This window comes from Budorcas taxicolor, chromosome 12 (genome assembly GCF_023091745.1).
Source record: "Budorcas taxicolor isolate Tak-1 chromosome 12, Takin1.1, whole genome shotgun sequence".
Classification (NCBI taxonomy): Eukaryota; Metazoa; Chordata; class Mammalia; order Artiodactyla; family Bovidae; genus Budorcas; species Budorcas taxicolor.
Window position 1 is genome coordinate 15,509,610 of NC_068921.1, and position 23,365 is coordinate 15,532,974.

Below are 23,365 nucleotides of genomic sequence, written 5' to 3' on the forward strand. Positions count from 1 at the left end.
TGAGTGGAGATTTTGAGTTTGAAACGTCTCCTGAATATTCAGATGGAGAGTTTGAGTAAGCAGCTGGTTGTATAATTTGGAACTTGAGGGAAGAGCTGTAAATTTGAGAGTTGTAGTTACACAGATGGAATTTAAAGCCTTGGGATTGGATGAGGTTATGTAAGAATGAGTGTGGACAGAGAGGAGAGGCTTGAGGACCGAAATCAGGGCCCTCTCAGGTTAAAAGATCAGGAAGATGAGAATCTAGATGTGTGGAGACCGAAAAAGGAGAGTCTGGAGAAGTGGCAGGAAAATCACGAGAGACTGTGGTGACCTGACGCCAAGTGAAGAAGGCATTTGAAGGAGGAGGAGACAATAGAGTCTCAGATATTTCTGATAGGTCTGCAAGATGAAGACTGAACGTTGGCTTGACATTGTGGAGAGCTTTTTAACCACAGGCAGCCGTGTCTGTGGAGTGGTGGAGGGGAGAGCCTGTCGAGAGCAGAACCCAGCGGCAGAGGAGGAACTGTGGTCAGCCAGCAGAGACAGCTCACTCAGAGCCTTGCGGTGGAGAGAGGCAGAGACACGGGACAGGGCGTGGGAAGGATGAAGGAGCCTGCCCTTTCCAGGGGTGTGACCGCGAGTCCATTTGCTCACTTTCTGTGCCTCAGTTTCCTCACTTGTAAAATGGAAAAAATGAACAGATTGTGTGAGAATCAAATGGTTAATTTATTTAAAACATTTAAATATATTAAATGTCACGTAACGTGTTTGTTATCTATTGCTATATAACATATCACCACAGGCTTAGTAGCATAAAATGGCACACACTTTTGATATCATAGTTTCTGTGGCTCAGGAGTTTCCTGGCATGGCTTAGTTGGGCTGATGCAGTCAGGGTGTTACACAGGGGTGCAAGCATCAGCGGATGGGGATTATTGAGGGCCATCTTAGAGTCTTCTGCCACATTTGGTAAGCTCGCTGTTCCCTGGTAGCTCAGACAGTAAAGAATCTGCCTGCAATGCAGGAGATTTAGGTTCGATCCCTGGGTCAGGAAGATTTTCCAGGGGAAGGGAATGGCTACCCACCCCAGTGTTCTTTCTTGGAGAATTCCATGGTCAGAGAAGCTTGGAAAGCTACATATAGTCCATGGGATTGCAAAGAGTCAGACACTACTGAGCAACTAACACTTTCACTTTGGGCTTCCCTGGTGGCTCAGATGGTAAAGAGTTTGCCTGCAATGCAGGAGACCTGGGTTCAATCCCCTGGGTCAGGAAGATCCCCTGGAGAAGAGAATGACAGCCCACTCCAATATTCTTGCCTGGAGAATCTCACAGACATAGTAGTCTGGTGGGCTTGGGGTCGCAAAGAGTTGGCCATGACTGAGCCACTGACACACACACATCATCATTGTGATTCTGTTGGGAGAATAAAAAAGGGAGTGGAGGGGGGAGAGGGTAGCATTGAAGGAAAGACGTCCTAGGTTAGACTACAGGCAAAAATTCAGCGCGCATGTGGAGGGAGTGGCCGCCATTCATCTGTTAAGAGGGGAGAGCAGAGTAGAAGGCTCCCCTGTGGCTAAGTGGTAGACTTAGAAGCTTTTGATGGTTCAGTGGAAGAGGAAGTCGGGTTATCATCCTGGAGGGAAGAGGAGCAAGAGGTGTTACAGGTTGAGGAGCGAATGTGTGGCCTGTCTGCAGTGGCTTTCCCGCTGCAGGTGACGGTTGACCAGGGAGAGGGAGTTAATTGCCCAGCATCTTGAAGGGCTTACTTGATGTTAGTCACCAAGGATTTCAGGGGAGACCATTTGGCATGGTTGTCTTTCTTCAGATGCTCAGGTGCAAGCGTGGAGGAGGAGTAGCACAATCAAATAAAACAATACATAGATTAATTAATAAGAGAAGTGATATTACTAGTATCACTTGGCTTTAATCAGGGTTAGATTCTGCCAGGCCAGTATGATGGAGGGAGTTAGGGACAAGAGAATGATTATAATGATGGGCTGTGAAATGTAGTTCAATTTCAGAGAGAAGAGAGGACGTAAGCAGGCAGGGGCAGAGTCAGTGATGTGAAGGAGGCAAGAATTGTTGGAGCCGAAGTACTGAGGAGAGGGCCAGGGAGTTAGGAGACGGTGGTCAGAAGGGTTCCTTGAAATACAGTTTATGGAAAGGGTACTGTTCTTGGTAATGAGAAAGTCTTAACAGTATTTGAATCAGAAACGTGGAATATGATGAAGAAAAACCACCATCTTTCCCCTAAGGACTTTATTAGGGAGTATAGCTCACCATCGATTGTTAGAGCAGGCCGCTACCTGTAGAACTCCGTTTCCTCTTTGTGTTAGAGTAATTGACAAGAAGATTCCCTTGGGCTAAAAATCAGACAACGCCAGAGGCAAAGGCTGACATGTTAGGCAGGATTTCAAGATTGAGGCCATGAGGTAATAATTTACACAGTCTGAGGATTCAGGGTTTTATTTGATGTAACAGTATTTGCCCAGATCAGTTTCACATCTTATATTTAGTTCTGACAGGTAATGTTGACATTTGCTTCTTTGACTCACCGTGACAGCACCTTGAGTTTCCTTTGTGGGCACCACTGCTCCGCCTTTTCCGTCTGGTGATTCTAAGGTGTTGACTGTCCCTCCCGAAAGGTGTCACTGGCTCAGGCTGGCAGTGCAGAAATCTCATCTCTGGTTCAGTAACAGGCCAGACAAAGGACCCGTGACCTGGTCAGAGCCACAAGAGAAAAACGATTTTGCTGGGGATATGGGGAAGAGCTCGTGTTCTTCAGGCATGGCTTCAGCCGTCGTGCTACGTAGCGGGGAAGGCTGTCAAAGAAGTAGTCAGTGTGGTGAGAAGAGCCGAGAGATGGTGAGAGTCCTGGTGACGGTATTTGAGCCCTTAATCAGGCCACCTTAATGCTCCTTCTGGAATATTTAGTTACTTTTGCCAGTAAATCTTCTGTATGCCTGAGTGGGTTTTCTTCTCATCTGTATTCAAAGCAGACCTAATAGGTAGGTACAGTTATCCTAAGAAATTTGCCAAACCCTGTAAGCGTGCATGAATAGTGGAGCACAGTATAGTTGAAACTTTAAGGTATGGACTCTTCAGAACTCCTTTCCTTTAGAGGATCTGAAGTCTGTGAAGGATGGGGTACATTTGACCAGTCTGGAGTCTGACTAATACTAGCTAACCGTGTTATTTTAGTCCTCTGAGCCTCGGTTTTGTCATCTACAGAATGAGGAGAGCGGTCCAGTTTTGCGGGGTGATTGGGAGGATTAAATGGGTTGTGGATGCAAAATGTATAGCATGGTACCTGACACCGTGGCTCCCGTCCCCTGCATCTTTTCCAGGCTTCTGGCACAGTTTTGACACGGTGGTTGTTCAGTTTATTTTAGTGTAGGGAATGAACAAATACCATTAGGGTCTTCTTTTCTTAAATTTTTCTCGATTCAAAGCACTGCAGTTCAACTAACAGTCATGTGCTTCTTCTTGTAAATGAAACTTTGTTAGATGGAGTTTTTTCCTTTCCAGCTTCGGAAGCTCTCTTTGACTCTGTTACACATTCATGTTATCATTTCAGACTTACTGTGGAAAATAAAAATGACCCCTGATACTCACTGAGCGCTTGGTTTGTGTGAGGCATTGTACTTCATGCTTCACGTGTAGCATCTTACTCCTCCAGAATAGGGTCATCTTAAACGTATGTACTGATTGCCGAGTTCCAGCTATGTCTTAGAAGAAATAACAGGTGGCCCATAGTAGGTTATATGCTCTTAACCTTTTGAGATTTTGATTGCATATATCTGATTGCACACACAATATAGTGTATTGGTTAAAAGCATAGGCATTGGAACTAGAGTGCCTGCATTTGAATCCTGGGTCCTCATTTGCCAATTATATGCCTTTGGCTAAATTTTATAATCCCTGGGTGCTCCAAATTCATATTCTGTGCAGTGGTGATAATGAACAGTACCTACCTCATATAGACGTGAGGTACAGATGTTTGAAAAGTGCATATCACAGTGTCAGGGAAGTAGTGTTATATAAATGCTAGTTGTTACATTGAATAATTTCTTTTATTTCAGTAGATCCTTCTTCATATTAGTTATCTTATACATAATAAAACATGACTTTTCAAATCATCTTAAGCTCAGTAGTGTCTCTGCATAACATGTCGGTGTTATTCTCCAAGAAGCCTTTTCTGGCAGCCTTTCTCATCTCTGAACTTTTATTAGACTGACTTGGGAACATAAATTAGCGTTTCATTATTGTTAAGCTATATGACCAGTTTTAGTTTTGTGTCACTGACTCAATTGGTGTTAAACACTTTGAGAGCTAAAATCGTTTCTTACATATCTTAGTATCTCTTTAGTGCAAAACATAATCAGAGCTTGCTATGGGTCAGTTATGACAGACAGAAAGTAAAATAGAAGCTGTATATCACTTTATGCTTAAAAGGATTTGTTAGCTTGTTTGCATCCAAAACCTAGTTTAATAGTGTTTTGTTTTGTTTTAGGTTCCTAAATATTTGTCGCAGCAATGGGCTAAAGCCCCTGGAAGAGGTGAAGTCGGGAAGCTGAGGATTGCCAAGTAAGTTATTTATGAGTTTTTGACATTTTATGAAACTTGTTTGAATTTATTTTACAAGTGCTTATAAATGTAATTAAAGTTCTTTTTCAAACAGAGAGTTTATCTGGAAAATAAGAAATGATGAGCTTGCCAAGGCTTGTTAAGAGCTGGTGAGGTGCCCGGTCAGGATTCGTGTGTGTGCACACACACACTCTTCTAATGACAGGTGTAAATATCCAGCACAGTTTGCTGCTAAAACCCACTGGCAGTGAAGTAGCAGAGTATGTCATTCCCTCATCCGCCCGTCCTCTGCATCTTTGAGGAGCTATGCTTGAGTTGGCCATAGCTGGATGCACCAAGTAAGTGCTTCAGTAGAAGGATTTTGCCATTGTGCCACCATACCTATTTATAGAGGCTTTGGAAGGGGGTAGGGAATACCTTGCAAAGAGCGCAGGAGTGTTTGGTGTTTCCTGGTTGAGGAACTGGCCTTGTTTGAAAGGGAAGCCCTTGTAGCTCAGCTGGTGTCAGCCACAGGCTTCGTGTTCCCTTCTTTCTGTCCATTCATTCATAGTCCAGCTCTAATCAGATATCCACACCCACTCCTCCACTGAAACAGCTCTTTTCTGCCACCAGTATCCTCCTCTTTATCACTGAGTTTTTGCTTGTTAACAGACCACCCCAAAGTTCAGTGGCTTAGAACAAAACCATTTTATTTGTTTTTCATTCTGTGGGGGCAGTTCTAGACAGTTCTTGTGGTGGCTGACCTGGCTGGTCTTCCCGGCTGGAATGATCTCGCCTGTGTGTCTGGGCTTGGTTTACTGTCACCCAGGGCCGCGGCCGCCTGTGTCTCATCTCCATTGTGTTCATTCCCATGATGGTGAAAGAGTTCCTGGTAGCGAAGGAGGGAAGCCCCACTGCACAAACACTTTGCAAACCTGTGCTTGCATCATGTTTGCCAAATGTAACTTGCAGTAGACTCCGCCTCCAGGTGGGGGGATTTCTGGTAAAGAATTTGTTGCCTTTAAAAAAAAATAATCTACCACATTCATGGGCTTCCCTGGTGCCTGCAGTGGAGGAGATGTAAAAGACAAGAGTTTGATGCCTGGGTTGGGAAGATCCGCTGGAGGAGGAAAGGGCAACCCACTCCAGTATTCGTGCCTGGAGAATCCCATGGACAGAGGAGCCTGGCGGGCCACAGTCCGTGGCGTGCCAGAGTCAGACAGGACTGAGCACAAGCACCACATCCGTATTCTAAAATCCAAGAGTCAACTAGCAGCCCTCCTCAGTTGCCCTTCAGCATAACTTGACAGAGTGATCACTTCCACCCTCACACCGTACTGTTTTCATCTCACTTCTGAGACATCACTCTGTTGGTGGCTCCTTCTCATCTTCTCAGTCTCTGAATGTTATTTGAACCCCCTCTGGAGCTGTTCTTTGGAGGAGCAATGCTGTGTTCTTGGATTACGTCATGTCTTTAAAGTAAGAAACTTGGACTCTTTCTTGTGTTTATGCCTCTAAGTGCTTTTTGTTCTTTATCTTACTTACCTTTGTTTCAGACAGATCTTTTAGTTCTTCCTTTTGATTTCACAAGCCATATTGGAAACAGGCCTGCTTTTATATCCAGGGTTCTGAAATTAGGTAGAGACCAGTAGTATCTTAAGAAGCTACTATACACTTAATAGCAGAACCAGCCTTGAATTCAGTCCTTTGAGTGGTAAGGAAACTCAAGCAGCTTCCAGTTCCGGCCCGGTCACTTACTGTCCGTGAGACTGTGGACAGACACTTACTCTTCTGAGCTTAGAGTCCCTTCCTTTTCCTACCATGAGTATTGCACTCCTGAAAATCTCTGTGTACAGGAAACACCTAGTTTAGGAACGTACAGTCTTTCTTTTGGTATGAGGAAGAGGGAGCTAGTATGGGAAGTAGAGTCAAAGGAGCTGAGCTGTAGGGAGACGTGTGCAAGCCCTGAGAGTGAAAGTGTTAAGTCACTCAGTCGTGTCCGGCTCTTTGTGACCCCATGGACTTCTCTAGGCCAGAATACTGGAGTGGGTAGCCTTTCCCTTCGCCAGGGGATCTTCCCAGCCCAGGAATCGAACCCAGGTCTCTCGCATTGCACGTGGTTTCTTTACCAGCTGAGCCACACGTGAAGCCTGTGCAAGCCCTAAGTACTGCTTTGATGCCTAAAGCATCTATTAAAGATAGCGTGCTAAATAGTCAGTAATGGGTATGCTGCGATTTTTCTTGATCACTCTTTGTTTGGAAGAAAATTTCAAACGTGTCCTTGGTTTAAAGCAGGTATTTTATATAGTCGCATCTAGTATGCCTAGGGTAGCCATGTCCCCATGTTATGGCCGGTTTACGTGTTTTATAATTTATGTAGTTTTCTGTGCAGTTATTAATAGTGTCCCTTCTTTCACTCCCAGAGTGTCCTGGTTTTGGCAATAAACTGTATGTAACTTCCCTGCTGGCTCAGGTGGTAGATAATCTGCCTGCAATGCAGGAGACCTGGGTTCAATCCCTGGGTTAGGAAGATCCCCTGGAGGGAAAAATAGCAACCCACTCCAGTATTCTTGACTTCCCTGGTGGCTCAGATGGTAAAGCGTCTGCCTACAATGTCAGAGACCCGAGTTCGATCCCTGGATCAGGAAGATCTCCTGGAGAAGGAGTGGCAACCCACTCCAGTATTCTTGCCTGGAAAATCCCATGGACAGAGGAGCCTGGCGGGCTATAGTCCATGGGGTCACAAAGAATTGGACACAACTGAGCAATTAACACACACTTGCCCTTAATAATAACAGATGTATGTGTATCTTCAGTTCAGTTCAGTCGCTCAGTTGTGTCCGACTCTTTGCGACCCCATGAATCACAGCACACCAGGCCTCCCTGTCCATCACCAACTCCCGGAGTTCACCCAAACTCACATCCATCGAGTCGGTGATGCCATCCAGCCATGTCATCCTCTGTCGTCCCCTTCTCCTGCCCCCAATCCCTCCCAGCATCAGAGTCTTTTCCAGTGAGTCAACTCTTTGCATGAGGTGGCCAAAGCACTGGAGTTTCAACTTCAGCATCAGTCCTTTCAATGAACACCCAGGACTGATCTCCTTTAGGATGTGTATTTTATATGTAAATTAAAAGCCTAGCAGATTTTCTATCTAACGTGAAATATAGAAGAACTAGATGCTGTTAATGATGAGAACAGATATATAGTGATTGGTTCCCCAAGATTGCTATAGAAATGCTTGAAAAGAGCTTGTTCTGGAGTATGTCTCCTGACTATCTCATTTATGTTTCTAATTTACTCATTTTTCACTCTTCTTACTGATCACTAGAGTTACTATTAAATAAGTGTAGGATAAGCGAGGAATGGTTTAGCAGTGCATGTGACTAGGTTATCAAGACTTAATTTCAGCTAAATATGAGTCATCAAAGTTTTGTGGCTATAAGCAAAAGGCTTCATTTATTGGGCGATTGTTGTTTCGAGTGGAGTGGGCTGATAACCCCACTCTTCTCTGTCAGTCAGCTTACAGGGCAGACATTGTGTTCCATTTTCAGTGCTGCGCTTAGAGACATGGACAAATAAGTTCATTCAGTGGAGTGAGACTAGGACAGTGGGAAAACGAAATCAATTTCCTGTGAGGAGCATTTGAAGGGACTGTGGCCGTTCAAGAGAAGATCTAGGGCAAACCGGGTGAAACTATCTGGTTTTTAAGAAGATGTATAATTAAGTATTGATGTTTAGAGGCGGAGTAACCCTTTATGGGTTATCTTTGTGGTCCAAAAAACATATATTCGGGTAAAAAAATGGAAAAACAGCTAAGGTTTTAAAAAAGCAATGTGCCATACTGATAAGGAGTGTGGACTCAGGAGTCAGTCAGCTCTGGGTTTAATCCAGACCTTGTCATTTACCAGCCATGTGACTCTGGGGAAGTTGCTTATTACCCTTTCTTGTTTCCTCATCTGTTAAAAGGAGATGGTATTAATACCTCATGGATTCAGTGTGTGTAGAATACTTAGTAAGTGTTCACGTACTGTTATATCCCACATACTACCCAGTACATGCATAGACTCTGTGTCATGTCTGATGTCTTCTCTCCCGCTCTGATCTCCCAGAGTTAAACAGCAGCAGCAGCTTCCTGCGCCAAGAGCTGGAAGAAATGGTGTGGACGTTGGTTCTAGCAGAGACAGGGCTGTGGAGTAGAGGAATTGAGAGCGGCAGAGAGGGGAGGGGGAGACGCGCAGAGTGAATGCAGCTCTTCCTCAGTGTGGTCTGTTAACACCTGAGAAAAGGGAGAGTCCAGTTATGAATAAGCTAAGAGTAGCAGCCTGCTTTAACAGTTGGTAACGTTTGGGCTGTTTGCTTCAAGCATTCCCCACCACGTCCCTAAATCATTGTACTTGCATTTTTTTTTAAATACCTTTGAACATCTGATGGGTATTACATTTTAATTGGTTTACAGTTTTGCTTTAGTTTTAATTTTAAAACCAGCCTTTCTACATAACCATCCTGCCTCAGAAAACTTCAGTTTTCAAAATCTTTGATAAGTGTCATGTTTTACTGACAGTCATAGTCTGTGATAATACAGCTTCTCTCAGAGATGTGTAATTTCTAGTTTTATTTCTAAACACATTTAACATTCAAGATCATGTGAGGGCCCACTAATAATGGAAAATATGCAAATAAAAATCAGTGAGATAATTTTCTGTTACAAAAATTGAGTAAGTTTAGAACAGTGTTACACTGTTGATAGGAGTTTAAATCAGTACTAACTTTCTGAAGGGCAGTCTGGCAACACACATGTATATTAATGCACATATATATATATACACACATATGTACATATATGTACATATCTCATACACCCAAGCACAGATACACACTGCTGCTCAAAACAAAGCAGAATAACAGTCCACTGTTTTCTCTGCCAGTCAGCTCGCTGCGCAAGCGTTATGTTCAGTTCTTGGTACTGCCCTTACAGAAAGACATTGAGAGACTCACCTCGCAGAGGGGGACTCAGACAGTGGGAAAGCTGGGATATTAATAATAAAATCCTCGTGCCTTTGACCCAGCAATTCCATCAATTTCTAAAACCTATCCTGTGGAAATAAAAGTTAGTGATGCAAAGACTGATACACAAAGATAATTGTTTCAGTATTGTTTGTTAATGGAGAAAAATGAGTAGCATTCTCAAATTTTTTAGTAAGGGATTAATTAAGTAAACTGGGGACATTTTTAAATTGTTTAATATTTTTAATTTGAAAAAAATTTTTTCTTTTAATTTGAAACAGTCTCAAGCAGCAGAAAAGCTGGAAGAACAATATAAAGAACTTGCCCACCAGATAGGTCCATGTAATACAGCATTCTCCTGTGACTTTTCAGGAATATAATTTGAATACGTTCCTGTCTTCTAATGTATCATGCATTGATATTAACAAGAGATCTGTATAAAGTTAGAAATATCAAAAGCCACATTAACTGTTTCATTTTTGTTATTATTTTAATAAATATTTAAATCTCTAAAAGAAAGCAGTAAAGTTTCCCTTAGGGATATATCTCCTAAATTCAGAATGTGTTAAAGTATGTACCTCACTGGGGAAAATAAAGAGCTACTTTCTGACGGGGAATTCTCTTTTGCAGTCACAGTTCACCCTTTCAAATCTATGAATTAACAACCGAATAGTACTACTACCTAATCATCAGGCTTCACTTAAGATTTGCCAGTTGTCTCAATGATGTTTTACAGCAAAAGGGCCCAGTCCACAGTCTTGCATGACCTCCTGTTGTCAGATCTCTCTAGTCTTCCTTAATCTAGGAATCCTGTTATAGTTATAAAATCCTGTTTGTAATTGTTCATGGATTGGAACTGGTTTTGTTTTCCCATGAAACTGAGACCTTGAGGATAAAGAGCTGCATCATGTCGTGCGTTTGTCGCGAGGCCCTGGATGTGCAGCAAACGCTGAGTGGCAGTGAATGAATGGACTGCTGAAAGAAGGCACAGGTTGGAACTCAGCCTAGTTTTGCAGAGAAATAGTGCTTGCCCACCTGAAGTTTCTTAGATCGTGTCTTTCTGCTTGTTATACTTTTGTTCTTAATCACTCAGCAAACTCAATGATTGATCATCAGCTAATAAATAGCTTAGGGAGTTTAACAGTTGAAGTTTGAATATAAATGTTAGATTTGGAGGAACTTTGAATATGGTCCTTGTTATGAACTTCGTACTTGTTATTCTTTTGTAGCGTTCCATTGCCTAAAGAATAAAGGCTGTGCTCTGATATTAGAGATCATTTATGGTCTGGTTCCATTTTTCCTTTGTAGTTCATCTCCTACTATTCCTTATTTTGTACTTTCCCTCCCAGCCAAATCTGATCACATTTTTCTGATCAGACTCTTCCATGACTTTGCTTAGCTATCTACTTTTGATACTAGTTCAAAAGTGGCCTCTTGCTGAGCCAATACTTACCTCTTAGAATAGAAGAGATGGTGTTCTCCTGTCTGATCCTGGCATATTGTGGCTCTCTTAATTAAAGTTTATCTCATTTTATGGTTATGGATTTAGCTTTTATATCTTCTGCTGGCTGGCAAAGGGGCCCTGCACTCAGTACTTTGAATATGACAGGTATTTAATACATATTTTTTTAAAAATTAGGCTATTATTAGGGAGTACATTGATCCCATATTGGTAAAAAACAATTTAAAAACATGCAATTCAAATAAATAAAAACTAGTATGGGACTTCTCTGGTGATATAGTGGATAGGAGCCCACCTGCCAGTGCAGGGGACACAGGTTCAATCCCTGGTCCAGGCAGAGGCCACGTGCTGAGGAGCAACTGAACCTGTGAGCCGCCCCTGCTGAGGCTACGTGCTGTGACTACTGAAGCCCATGTTCCTCGAGCCGGTGCCCTGCGGCGAGAAGCCGCTGTGCTGAGAAGCTCCGCACTCCACAGCTAGAGAGCAGCCCCTGCTCTCTGCAACTAGAGGAAGCCTGTACGCGGCAAGGAGGACTCAGTGCACCCCAAAACCAAAAGCAGATTATAAAAAAAGGTAGTATAAAAGGATAGTTACTGTAGCTAATAGTACAAGATATTAGCAGTAGAATCTTGGCTAATTTAAAATTTTTTTTGGCTTGTCTGTAGTAAAATTATTTCTGTATGAGCATATTATTTAATAGCAGAGAAGATTGCTTATAATTTTAAAATAATAATTTTTGATCTTTAAAATTTTGTTAAGTAAATGAAACTTCTTTAGCTGGACAAAATAAATAGTAAAATTTGTTGAAGTTCTCTATATCTGGTATTAAACATGCCATTCACATGCTGCTGAACGCTAAAAATACACAAAAATTAAAATAAGGATTGTAATAAGATCATTAGTTGGCCAAAATATTATTAGGGCAGGTTGTTATAGTGTTAAGAGACATGAACTTGTAACATCTAAAATAGTCACTGGTGGGGCTTCCCTGGTAGTTCAGTGGTTAAGCCTCCATGCTTCCACTGCAGGGGACTCAGGTCTGATCCCTGGTCAGGGAACAAAGAACCCGCGTGCAGTGCAGTGCAGTCAAAAAATAAAATGAAATATTCGCGTGGGATTAATGTGAATTTTTTTCTCCTATAGGATTATAAATAGAATAGTTAGGAGAACCAAAGGTAATATTAATCTCTGTAAATGTAATATTTTAATGTACATATGAAGTTGTGTTTCTTTTACTAATAGTTCTTAGCTTACATTTGGAAAAAACATGAAATTAAATAATTGAAATGTTTTCTTTCCTCTCTTTCAGAAATCAAGGAAGGACCGAGGTAAGATTATTTTATGGAAATTTTATTTAAAACATGAGATTATTTTACTATGCATTAGAATTAGTAACAAGAGGGTAGTGTTTGCTCTGGAAAACTCCACATGAAACTGGTGGCTGGTCAGGAAAACATAGTGTAAATGCCGTTCTTGTGTGAGTGAATAGGCTCCTTTCTAGTTGCTCATACTGAGCATTTTTCTACTTTGATTTAAATATCCCCTCTCTTAGTTCTGTGAAAACTAGTATTGCTTCAGTAATACTTTAACATTAATTCAGAGTGGCAAATGTATTTGACACAGATTTTTGAAGGCCTTAGGTTTTAACTCATTGAGTCTAGGACATAATTTGCGGTACCTGTCACATACTAGCTGCTGCTGCTGCTGCTGCTAAGTCACTTCAGTCATGTCCGACTCTGTGCGACCCCATAGACGACAGCCCACCAGGCTCCCCCGTCCCTGGGATTCTCCAGGCAAGAACACTGGAGTGGGTTGCCATTTCCTTGTCCAGTGCATGAAAGTGAAAAGTGAAACTGAAGTCGCTCAGTCATGTCTGACTCTTTGCGACCCCATGGACTGCAGCCCACCAGGCTCCTCCATCCATGGGATTTTCCAGGCAAGAGTACTGGAGTGGGGTGCCATTGCCTTCTCCAGTCACATACTAGAGAGATACTTAATATTTCATAATCTTTCTATGTGATTGAGAGATCAGCACTCTAAGTTTATAAATCCCTTTGATGAAAAATTTGGGGAGATATGGCAAAAAGCATTTTGAAAGATTGGGTCTTTCAAAAAAGACCTACTGGGTCTTTTCATTCTAAACCTCAATATTGAGTTATCCTTATAAATATTTAGTTGTATTTGTTGAAATATTTGAAAGTAAAACAGCACCATGTACTCATGGTAATCATTGGATCTAAAAAAGAAAGCCATCCTCTGCTTATGGGAGTGTTTAAGCTTTCTGAGTAAATAGATCTCTTCCCCCTGCTTCAGATAGTTGCTTTCTTAATACTTAACGTTCACTCATTCAGCAAATACTGTTTTTCTTCTGTGTGCCAGGCATTTTGCTTGGAGATGGGTGGCTGAACGAATGGATGGATGGATAGTTCTGTTTGTCTATCCATCCATCCACCTAATATTTATTAAATTTATTTATGGGTATAAATATAACAAGACACAGTTCCTTGACTGCAGATACCGTAGGGAAACAAGTTACTTCTATTTTACGAATAGAATTTTTTCAGCCATAGACCAGAGGAAACATTTGAAAGCTATCTTTATAATGGTAGATTAACCCCATTGTTCAGACAAATAGGAATAGATTCTCTTTTTATGACTAATTATTAAAGCTTATTTGGTAAAACTTTTTAAAGTGCTTCATAAAATGATTGGAAAAGATTCACATTAAAATATTTGATTTATAGTCATAGTTTCTGTACAGATGCTTTGAATACAAAAGTATATTGTAATAAGCTCTCGTTAATGTGTCTACTAGGTTTCATTTACTTTGAATGAGGATCTTGCAAATATTCACGATATTGGTGGAAAACCGGCTTCAGTCAGTGCCCCTAGAGAACATCCATTTGTCTTACAAAGTGTCGGAGGACAGACATTAACCGTGTTCACGGAGAGCTCCTCAGGTAAGTGGGCACGGAGTCCTTTAAATGCAGTTCCTGGACGTGTTGTGTAGATAATCTCTCTCAACGCACTCTCAAAGGGCATCACTGCCAGGGCTGTTGTACCTGTGATTCTTTCTACCTCTAACTCACGTCGTGCTGCCTCTCCGCTCGGTGCTCGAAGTCCTTTCCTGTGACTGATGGATTTTTGACCGTTACTGGAAGGGTCTAACTTCCATTTGGGGCGTGAAGAAATAGAACAAAGCAGATGGAAGAGTGTGGTGCATCAAGCTGGCTTCCAGGATGTTGAGGAAACAGTATTACGAGTTTTGCCAAGATAAGGTCATCCTTGCCTGTTTTGGTAAATTGATATTCAGCAACTGTAAATTGTGTTTTAAAAAATACTGCATAATACTAGGGAATATTGAGTCAAAATATAGGGAATACTTTGGCTCCTGTGCGCTTTATTTCTTAATGCATAGGGATTGACTTCTTTTAATTGGTATCGACTTCTAAGAAGCTCTGCATGATTTTTAATTTTGTGTGTTTGCTCTTAAATGTTTTAATAGCTCAGTAAAAGGGGAGCAGGTGTTTCAGTTTGTGAGTTAAATGTAGAGGGGACTTTTTTGGTGGCATATGTAAGAGTATATGTTCATTTTCATTGTTTCTTGGTTGTTAAGCTTCACTGAATTTGCAGCACTACTAGTAAAGCAACAGGCCACCTCATTTTAACAACTAATTTCTCATACCTAATTCAGAAAGTTTATTTGGTTGTATAAAAGAAAAACATCCATGGTTTTGTTGTATTTTCATTAAACATTACAAAGAAAGGTGTAAGAAATTACATGTTAAGACCATTATTGTTTTAACAGAATATACAGTTGATCCTTGAAAAATGGGAAGGTTAAGGGCACGAACACTCACAGTTGGAAACACAGGTATAGTTTACAGTGGGCTCTTCGTGTCCAGGGTTCCTCCATGTTTGCAGTTGTGTGTACTCGAAGTCACCAACTATAGATTGAAGAGTACTGTGGTTTTTACCATTGAGAAAAACCTTCATTTAAGTAGACCCTTGAAATTCAAATCCATGTTCTTCAGGGGTCAGCTGTACTCCAGCAAATTTTTGTGGTGTCTTAGATTGCCAATATCTGCATAAACTGATGTCAGAAAATCACTGGGTTTTTTTCTCCTTGGATGTAGAATTTAAAAAGTGGTAAAATGTAAATTTTCTGTCATGTGGTTTAAAGTTAAGGAAGGTGAAATTGTTAGTTACTTAGTTGTGTCCAAATCTTTGTGACCTCGTGGACTGTAGCCCACCAGGCTCCTCTGTCCGTGGAATTCTCCAGGCAAGAATACTGGAGTGGGTTGCCATGCCCTTCTCCCAGGGATCAAACCTGGGTCTCCTGCGCTGCAGGCAGATTCTGTACCATCAGCCACCAGGGTTTGTTTTATTTCATTATTCTGTTGCCATAATTTGTAGTGTAATATTACAGGAAGTAGAGACTGTTAAACATATGCATTTTCTCCTGGAGAAGATTCAGCCATTCAACAAATACTGTGTGCTGCATTGTGCAGGGCACAGCATAGGCACAATTAGTCTAGCAACTGGTTGGATTTAATAAGACCTGTGTTCAACCCTGTGAGGTTTCCTCTACTTCTGTGCTTGTTCCTGGAGTGGAAGAGGCGTGGCACCAAGATGATAAAAAGGAAGCAGTCTGAAAAAAAAGCCTGAGGTGGGGAACCTTGTACTTCCTTGGTAGAAAAAGGTGCCCTGTTTCAGACTTTTCACCTCTTATCAGGTTGGTAGTTTTTCTGAAGTATGACTCATTACTGGTACTTACACAAAAGATGGTAATTTAGAAAGCTGAGGTTTGTTATCATCAAAATTAATCTTTCGTATTTAATCTTGTAAATCCTTTCGTTAGTGTTGTGCTCTTTCTGAACATTTTGTCTTCACATTTGGGGTTACAGTGTACTCCAAAGTGAATATGGCTTTATGAGGATTATCTTGCCAGGAATATGGAAAAGGATCAAGATCATCCTTCTTCTGGAGTTTGTACAGTGTGTTCTTTGTAGAACTGTGATAATGCAAGTGAGGTCTAAGTTGCCGTTAGATGGTGCACACTCCAAGGGAAGTCTTTGGTGCCTAATGTCAGTTGTTCTGTCTCATGTCATTGTTCCCTAACTCTTTTTGCACTTTCTTTTTTTCTCTATATATATTTTATTTTATTTGGCGGCATTGAGTCTTAGTTACAGCATGTGGGGTCTAGTTCCCTGACCAGGAGTCTAACCTGGGCCCCCTCTTTTGGGAGCACAGTGTCTTAGCCACTGGACCACCAGGGAAGTCCCTCTTTGCATCTTTCTGTGGTTTAATTCCCTTGAGGACAAGGGTGGAAGCTGGAGGCCATTGCAGTAATCCAGGGAAGGGATGACAGAGATTTGGATCAGCGTGGTAGCAGTGACAAAGGTCTAGTCTCTCATCTGATGTCCCGTCCCATCCTTCGTTGTCTTAACAGACAGTCCACTTGGATTTCTCATCACCTGAAATGGAGAAGATACAAAATCGAGTTGACTTCTTCCTTCCTTTATTCTCCATGTCTCCATATTTCTGTCAGGGACACATTGCTCTGTTCTGAGCCACCTCTGACTCTCACATGCAGTCAGTTGCTTGTTAGGTCATTTCTGTAGTAGGAGTACACATTTCCTCCTGTTTTGTTTTTTTTTTTTTTAAACAGTCGTTTTTATCCATTTGGTTCTGCTGGATCTTAACTGCGGCTCGTGCAGCGAGTTTTAGTTGTGGCCTGTGGGATCTGGTTCCCTGACGAGGGACTGAACTTGATCCCCCTCCACTGAGAGTGCGGAGTCTTAGCCACTGAATCACCAGGGATGAACCGCATACACATTTCGTGATACCACTTAACCTGCTGTCCTCTGAACACTTCAGCTGTCCTCTCTACCCTCCAAGCTGCTAGAATCCCTTCTCCCTCCCCAGAGCCTCCTGACACTGCTGCCTCTCCTTCTTCCCTTGTTTTCCTCTGCCAGGGATGTGTTTGCTTTTTATAGTTGCAACCAGCTTTCCCTTTATGACTCCAGCTTTGTTGATTCTTCCTTCATCTAGACTTTATGGCAGCAAGGTTTGTATTGCTCATTTTGTCCCTGGATTAAGCCTTATGGGCAGGGGACCATGTCTCATGCTTCTTGCCAGAGTGTCTCATATAGGACTGAACACAGCACGTGGGCTTGCTAAAACAAATACGTATTGAAATAGTTGATTTTCTTCTAAGAATTACCGATATCCTAAAGGTACTCTTTAGAGTGATTTTAAGTGAGATGGCTTGTTAGTGACAAAGGATAGATTTTCTTATTTCAAAGTGAAGTCTTTTTCTTAAGACCCTTGAGATTCAAAGTTGAATATTAAATTCCTTTGTTCCCTTTGTTATTTCTTGCTCATTATATTTTTATTTTGGCACGAACGATTCTTCTATTTTTTCTTTGCCAATCAGATTAGTTCAGTGCTGTATGATGTGGTGCTTGGTTGACCACTAGACACGTTACCATATTGCTTGGTGCATTTCCTGTGTGCTGAGAATCAGTTATATGATTTTCAGAGGTTTGAATTAAGCTTTATGTGTATCTGTGTGTGCTTTATAGCATTCAGACTATAGCTGTTTTCTTCTGTTGAATATTTTTCTTATCACTGCTTTTACATGAATTTTGCTGTTGTGTGAATTATCACCATCTGCATATTGCTAGTTGCCATTGCAATGGAACTCTGAGGTTTTTTTTTTTTTTGAAGTATAGTTGATTTACAGTGTTGTGTTAATTTACAATGTTGTGTGTTAATTTCTGCCGTACAGCAAGTGATTCAGTTATAGACACATACATTCTTTTAAAAATTCTTTTGGTTTATGGTTATCATAGCTCCATGTGCTACACTGTCGGACCTTCTTTATCAATTCTGTGTATAATGGTTTTCTGTGTCTGTAAGTCTCTTTCTGGTTTGTAAATAAGTATCATAGTTTTAGATTTCACGTATAAATGGTTTCATGTGGCATTTGTCTTTGACCTGCTTCACTTAGTATCATGATCTTTACGCCCATCTGCGTTGCTTCAGCTGGCATTGTTCCGTTCTTTTTGTGGCTGAGTGGTATTCCATTGTGCATATGTCAATACTGCATCGTCTTTATCCATCCATCTGTTGAGGGACACTTAGGTTGTCTCCATGTCTTGGCTATTGTGAGTAGTGCTGCCGTGAACATAGGGGTGCATGCCTCTCTTTGAATTGTAGTTGAACTATATTCTTGTTATATTTGCTGTGATACAGAGTACTTTATATCATTTTATATTCTCATAACTATTTGGTTTAGGAAAATTGAAGGAACTTTTTGTTAATGTTTACACCTTTTTTGTCATTAAGCAGTGATAGTTAACAGAAACGGACAGCCTATTGTACACTTATTTTGTCCACTGTGTTGAGTACTCCTTAGCAACTATTTCACACAACAAGCCTATGGGGTGGAAACCCTGGTCATTTAATTGATGAAAGAAACGGGGCTTACTTAGGATATAATTTGACCAACATGCAAGCTGGTAGACCTGTGCCCTTAATCATCATACTGGTGGTTTTCAGAGTGTAGGTGCAAAATTAATTTTGTGAGTAACTGACAGCCTTGAAAAAAAGAAAGAAATAGAATGGGGGAAAAAAATGAACTTTTATATTTGGGAACATTTCAAACACATGCTGAAGTAGAATAATATAAACTCACTCAGCTTTTTTAAGGTGCTGTTGGTGATTAAGAGGGGCTTCCTAGGTGACTCGGCGGTAAGGAATCCACCTGCCAAGCAGGAGATGTGGGTTTAATCCCTGGGTTGCGGTGATCCCCTGGAGAAGTGAATGGCAACCCACTCCAGCGTTCTTGCCTGGGAAATCCCATGGACAGAGGAGCCTGGCAGGCTATAGTCCATGGGGTTGCAAAGAGTCAGACATGACTGAGGGACTAAACAGCAGCAGCAGTGATTAAAAACAAATTACTTTTGTAAAAAGGTATTTCCCTTTTTTCAAATATGTTTGCACCCCTCATTGTCCTGGTGCATTTTATTTCTAAGCCTTTATAAAGTCTATAAATCACTGTGATTTTATCTAAATGATACGTCACTTCACTTATTATAAATCTCAGTTCCTTTGTAAATTGCCTATTGGGTTTGCCCTGCAGAAACAAAAATAATCTGTCTGATCATTGTCTGCAAATTATGAGTATGTTTTTAACCTGCCACTTTCCAGATACAAAGCTGTGTTTATATATTATGTAGTGCAGTGATTTCCACCTGGGAGGCTGCTTTGCATCATCTAGAGACATTTTTGAGGACTTACTTCCCTGGTGGCTCAGTGGTAAAGAATCCACTTGCCAGTACAGGAGCTGCGGGAGACTTGGGTTCAATCCCTGGTTCAGGATGTCCCCCTGGCAATGGAACTGGCAACCCACTTCATTTTTCTTGCCTGGAGAATCCCATGGACAGAGGAGCCTGGCTAGCTACAGTCCATGGGGTCACAAAGAGTTGAACATGACTGAGTGACTTGAGCACGCACACAGACATTTTTGACTGTCACCTGGGTGCGTGTTCCTGGCATGGAATAATTGGGGATGTCACCAAACAGCCTGCTGTGCACAGAACAGCTCCTTGCAGCACAGAACTGTCCAGCCCAAAACGTCAGTAGTGCCAAGGATGAGAAACCCTCCTCTTGTAGAAAAGAAGGTATTATTTTAAGTGGACAAGCTATTTGGTATATCTACTGGTGAGATTAAAGTTATAAAATAAAAGTGTTTGGTTTTTTGATGGAGCCAACAGGAGTGATGAGAACCTGTTCACCTCCCCAATAGCTGTTTTTCTTTGTTCTTCTCCTGTTCTTCCCCTGCCCCTCCTCCTGCTGCTGTTTTTCTTCCTTTTGTTGTATCAGAAGAAATTTCTGTGCTTTTAGGGGACTGCTCTTGAGGTTTTAGCTTAACTTTTAGTTGGAGCATTTATTCTGTTTACACTTAAGATAACTATCAATGTGTGTATTCCTGTTTCATTTTCTTAATTGTTTGGGGTTTGTTTCCGTAGGACTTTTTCCCCCCTTCTTTCTTTGTCATCTCTTGTGTTTCCCACCTAGAGAAGTTCCTTTAGCTTTGTTGTAAAACTGGATTGGTGGTGCTGTATTCTCTCAGCTTCTGCTTGTCTGTAAAGCTTTTGATTTCTCCATGGAATCTGAATTGAGAGCCTTGTGGGTTGATTGCTTTTGGTTGTAGGTTTTTCGCTTTCAGCACTTTAAATATATCTTGCCACTCCCTTCTTGCCTGCAGCTTAACTTTTCATTGTGGAAAAAATTTTAAGCATATGTGAAAGTAGAGAAATAGTATAGTGAAACTCCACATGCCTGTCATCTAACTTCAGACTTCAGCATTTGGTCAGTCAAATTGTTTCAGCTCTTCCCCAGCCACTGTTCTTTGTATCTCACAGGGTCATTTTAAAGACAGCCTTACACAACATATCATTCCACCTTTAAATTCTTAGTACAAGTGTCCATAAGGATTCCTTTTTTAAAGATACATAAGCACAGTAGCGTTATGGTACCTAAGAAAAATGGGGATTAATTGCAAAATACCCTCATAGATGTCACCAGTGGAGACTGTTTAATGCTCACACTCCAGTGCTTCTTGATTTTTTTCCCCTCTTTACATTCTGTTTTCTGATTTATGGTTCAGCTGTATGTGAAATCCCAGTGGTTTGCAATTTTATAGCCTATGTTATCCACTTGAACAGGTACCACTGGAGAAAATACAATTCATCAAGTCATTTGTATTACTGCGAAGGCATGGAGCAATCTTTCTGCAGAACTGTTTGAGGAATTTGGCTGACAAAGAAGTGACAGAATAGAAAATCATTTTTAGAGCTGTATGTACCAAGGCACCGATGTGAAATTTGTAATACTGTTGGAGGGGAAAATACTTAAGCGATGTTTACTGAATGTCATGCATTATTCTCAGATTGCATAAAATTAAAATTAACAAATACATACATTTAGAAAGAAAAAGATTTTGTCAATGCAATATGACCAAACTCTAAAGAAATAGAGGCTTGTAAAAGAAAAGTTAACAATAAAATAGAAGCAGTATAAGAATTTATATGATGACCAGACTAAAAGTGTTACTTAATTCAATATGGTTTGAGTGGGGAATGTACTAGTGTATCTCGGTAAAGCAGTAGGGACATACGGTTTGTATATAAACCTCAATTTAAAATATTACTTTCTTTTTATTTCTTTAAGCATAATTTTATTTATTCACTTGCTGGTTGTCCTGGGTCCTTGCTGCTGCACGGGCTTTCCTCTTGCTGCGGGCGAGCAGGGGGCTACTGTCTAGTTGTGGTGTGCATGCTTCTCTCTGTGGTGGCTTCTCTTGGTGCGGGGCTCGGGCTTTAGGGCACATGGGCCTCAGTAGCTGCGGCTCCCAGGCTCTAGAGCAGGGCTCACTAGCTGCAGCGCGTGCGCACAGTTGCTCCGAGGCACGTGGGGTCTTCCCAGGTCAGGGATCGAACCTGTGTCTCCTGCACTGGCAGGTGGATTCTTTATCACTGAGCCACCAGGGAAGCCCTGGATTGTTAATTTCTTGAAAAACTAAAGAAATTGATCACGAAGAATAGAGAAACCAATTTCATCTAGGTCAAATTTAGGTTTAAAATAAACCTCTTGAACGTTAGGTTAGTTTTACGTCTTTAATGCACAGTGACTTAGTAGACATTTTAAAATTCTGGAATAAAACCTCATTCCTCCATGTTTATACCAGCTTGTTAGAAATAGGCAGCTGTGGCCTGGCCAGAGGTGAAGCACTGATAGAGAGCCAGTGTGCTTTTTGAAAGACTGTTTGAAAAGAAATTCAGCTGAAGCCTTCTCTAAAAATTTACTTTAAGGACCGTGTGTACGTGTGTCAGTCAGCAGTATCTTGCTTGTACTGTGTCATTAGCTGTTCCCAAAGAAGAAGGTGGGGGGAACCCTTCAGACACATAGTGTTTGCACATTTTTCCCCCCTCCTTTAAGAGGTTTTCTGGAGAATATTTTATGGTTAGAAGTTGCAGCCTTCTCCTGCTCACAGAGAAAAAAGCACACCACCCAGGGTTATTTACAGCGTTGGTTTCTTTTCTATAACTATACGCAGCTTCATGACTGTGAGGATTTGGTAGATATTTTTCTTACTTTGTAACTTGTTATGTATCATAACTAAACTTTTTTTGAGAAGAGCCCCTATATTGTTCAGCAAAGGAAAAATATCCAGTAATTTGGAGCGGTTCTCAATCCCTTTTCTGCGTCTTCTAGGTGAAGGGTGATGTTCCTTACCTTGCCAAGTTAGGGACAGACTGCCGTGGTTTGGGAATTGTGGCATACGTGTCATAGATGCTCTGGGTGCTCCCCCCACCCCCATGATCCGGCAGCCCTGGCTGTTCCTGGGCACACTGGCCAGCGTCTAAACCTCAGCATCTCTCTGTGTCTCTGCTGGCTGGGAGGGTGGGTCAGAAATGACAGGGGTCAGCCCTCCCTCTGGGAGCCGGTACTGGAAAGGACTGGGTGGGTGAACACCCAGCCCGCTTAGTGCTGGGTAGGGTGGCCCAGGCACGCGCCCTGCGCTGTCTCGCAGAGTTCTCAGCGCGGCGGCCGCGCCTGTCAGTGCTGTGCAGCTGGTGTCTGTTTTCCAGATGCAGGTCTTCAGTGACTTCGTTCCCCTTCCTGTCTCTTTTCTCCAATCCTCTACCAGTGTTTCCTGGGATCCCCTCACCAGCAAACTACCTGGAAACCTTTGGAGCTTCTGGAGGAATAGTAACCAAGATAGAGATAGTAAACTGTAGCTCTCTCTTTATTCGAGAACTGAAAATGATGTCTTTCTACGGGTTACTTGGCACCACCCCCCTGCTTTGGCCTTGCCACTCGGTTTATGAGATCTTAGTTCTCTGATCAAGGATTGGAACCCATGCCCTCAACAGGGAAAGCCTGGACTGCTAACCACTGGACCACCAGGGAATTCCCTGGCGCACACGCCTTTTTAAAAAATCATGGACCAAATGTGGTATTATAATCCTTTTTAAATTAATATCATACTTCACAACTGACCATGTATATTCACACTAGTATTTTTGTGAGAGTTCTGATGTGTTCTCTGGTCCTCAGCCTTCTCTCTTGGAGGGTCTGTGCCTCCGAGAGGTTTTAGCCCCTAATGTGTTTCCTGGGGACACCACACATGAAGCAGACTCCAGTCGGCCCAGATGTCCCGAGGCTGAGACTCAGGAAGGTTTTGCCCAGGAAGTCGAGGGGCGCTTTCGGGCCACATCAGGCTTCCGTGGCTGTGTCGCTGCCTCTCGTCACCGCGTTCTGCTGCTGTCCCCG

At 41.8% G+C, this 23,365-nt stretch overlaps 1 protein-coding gene across 1 annotated transcript in view; it reads left to right on the forward strand.

Moving 5' to 3' along the window:
• GTF2F2 (general transcription factor IIF subunit 2) overlaps window positions 1-23,365 on the forward strand; it is a 135,148-nt gene that overhangs the window by 9,220 nt on the left and 102,563 nt on the right. The window contains exons 2-4 of the mRNA XM_052650098.1: window positions 4,498-4,571; window positions 12,327-12,345; window positions 13,833-13,977. Of these exons, the coding sequence (XP_052506058.1) occupies window positions 4,498-4,571; window positions 12,327-12,345; window positions 13,833-13,977 (238 nt within the window). The remainder of the gene's footprint in view (window positions 1-4,497; window positions 4,572-12,326; window positions 12,346-13,832; window positions 13,978-23,365) is intronic.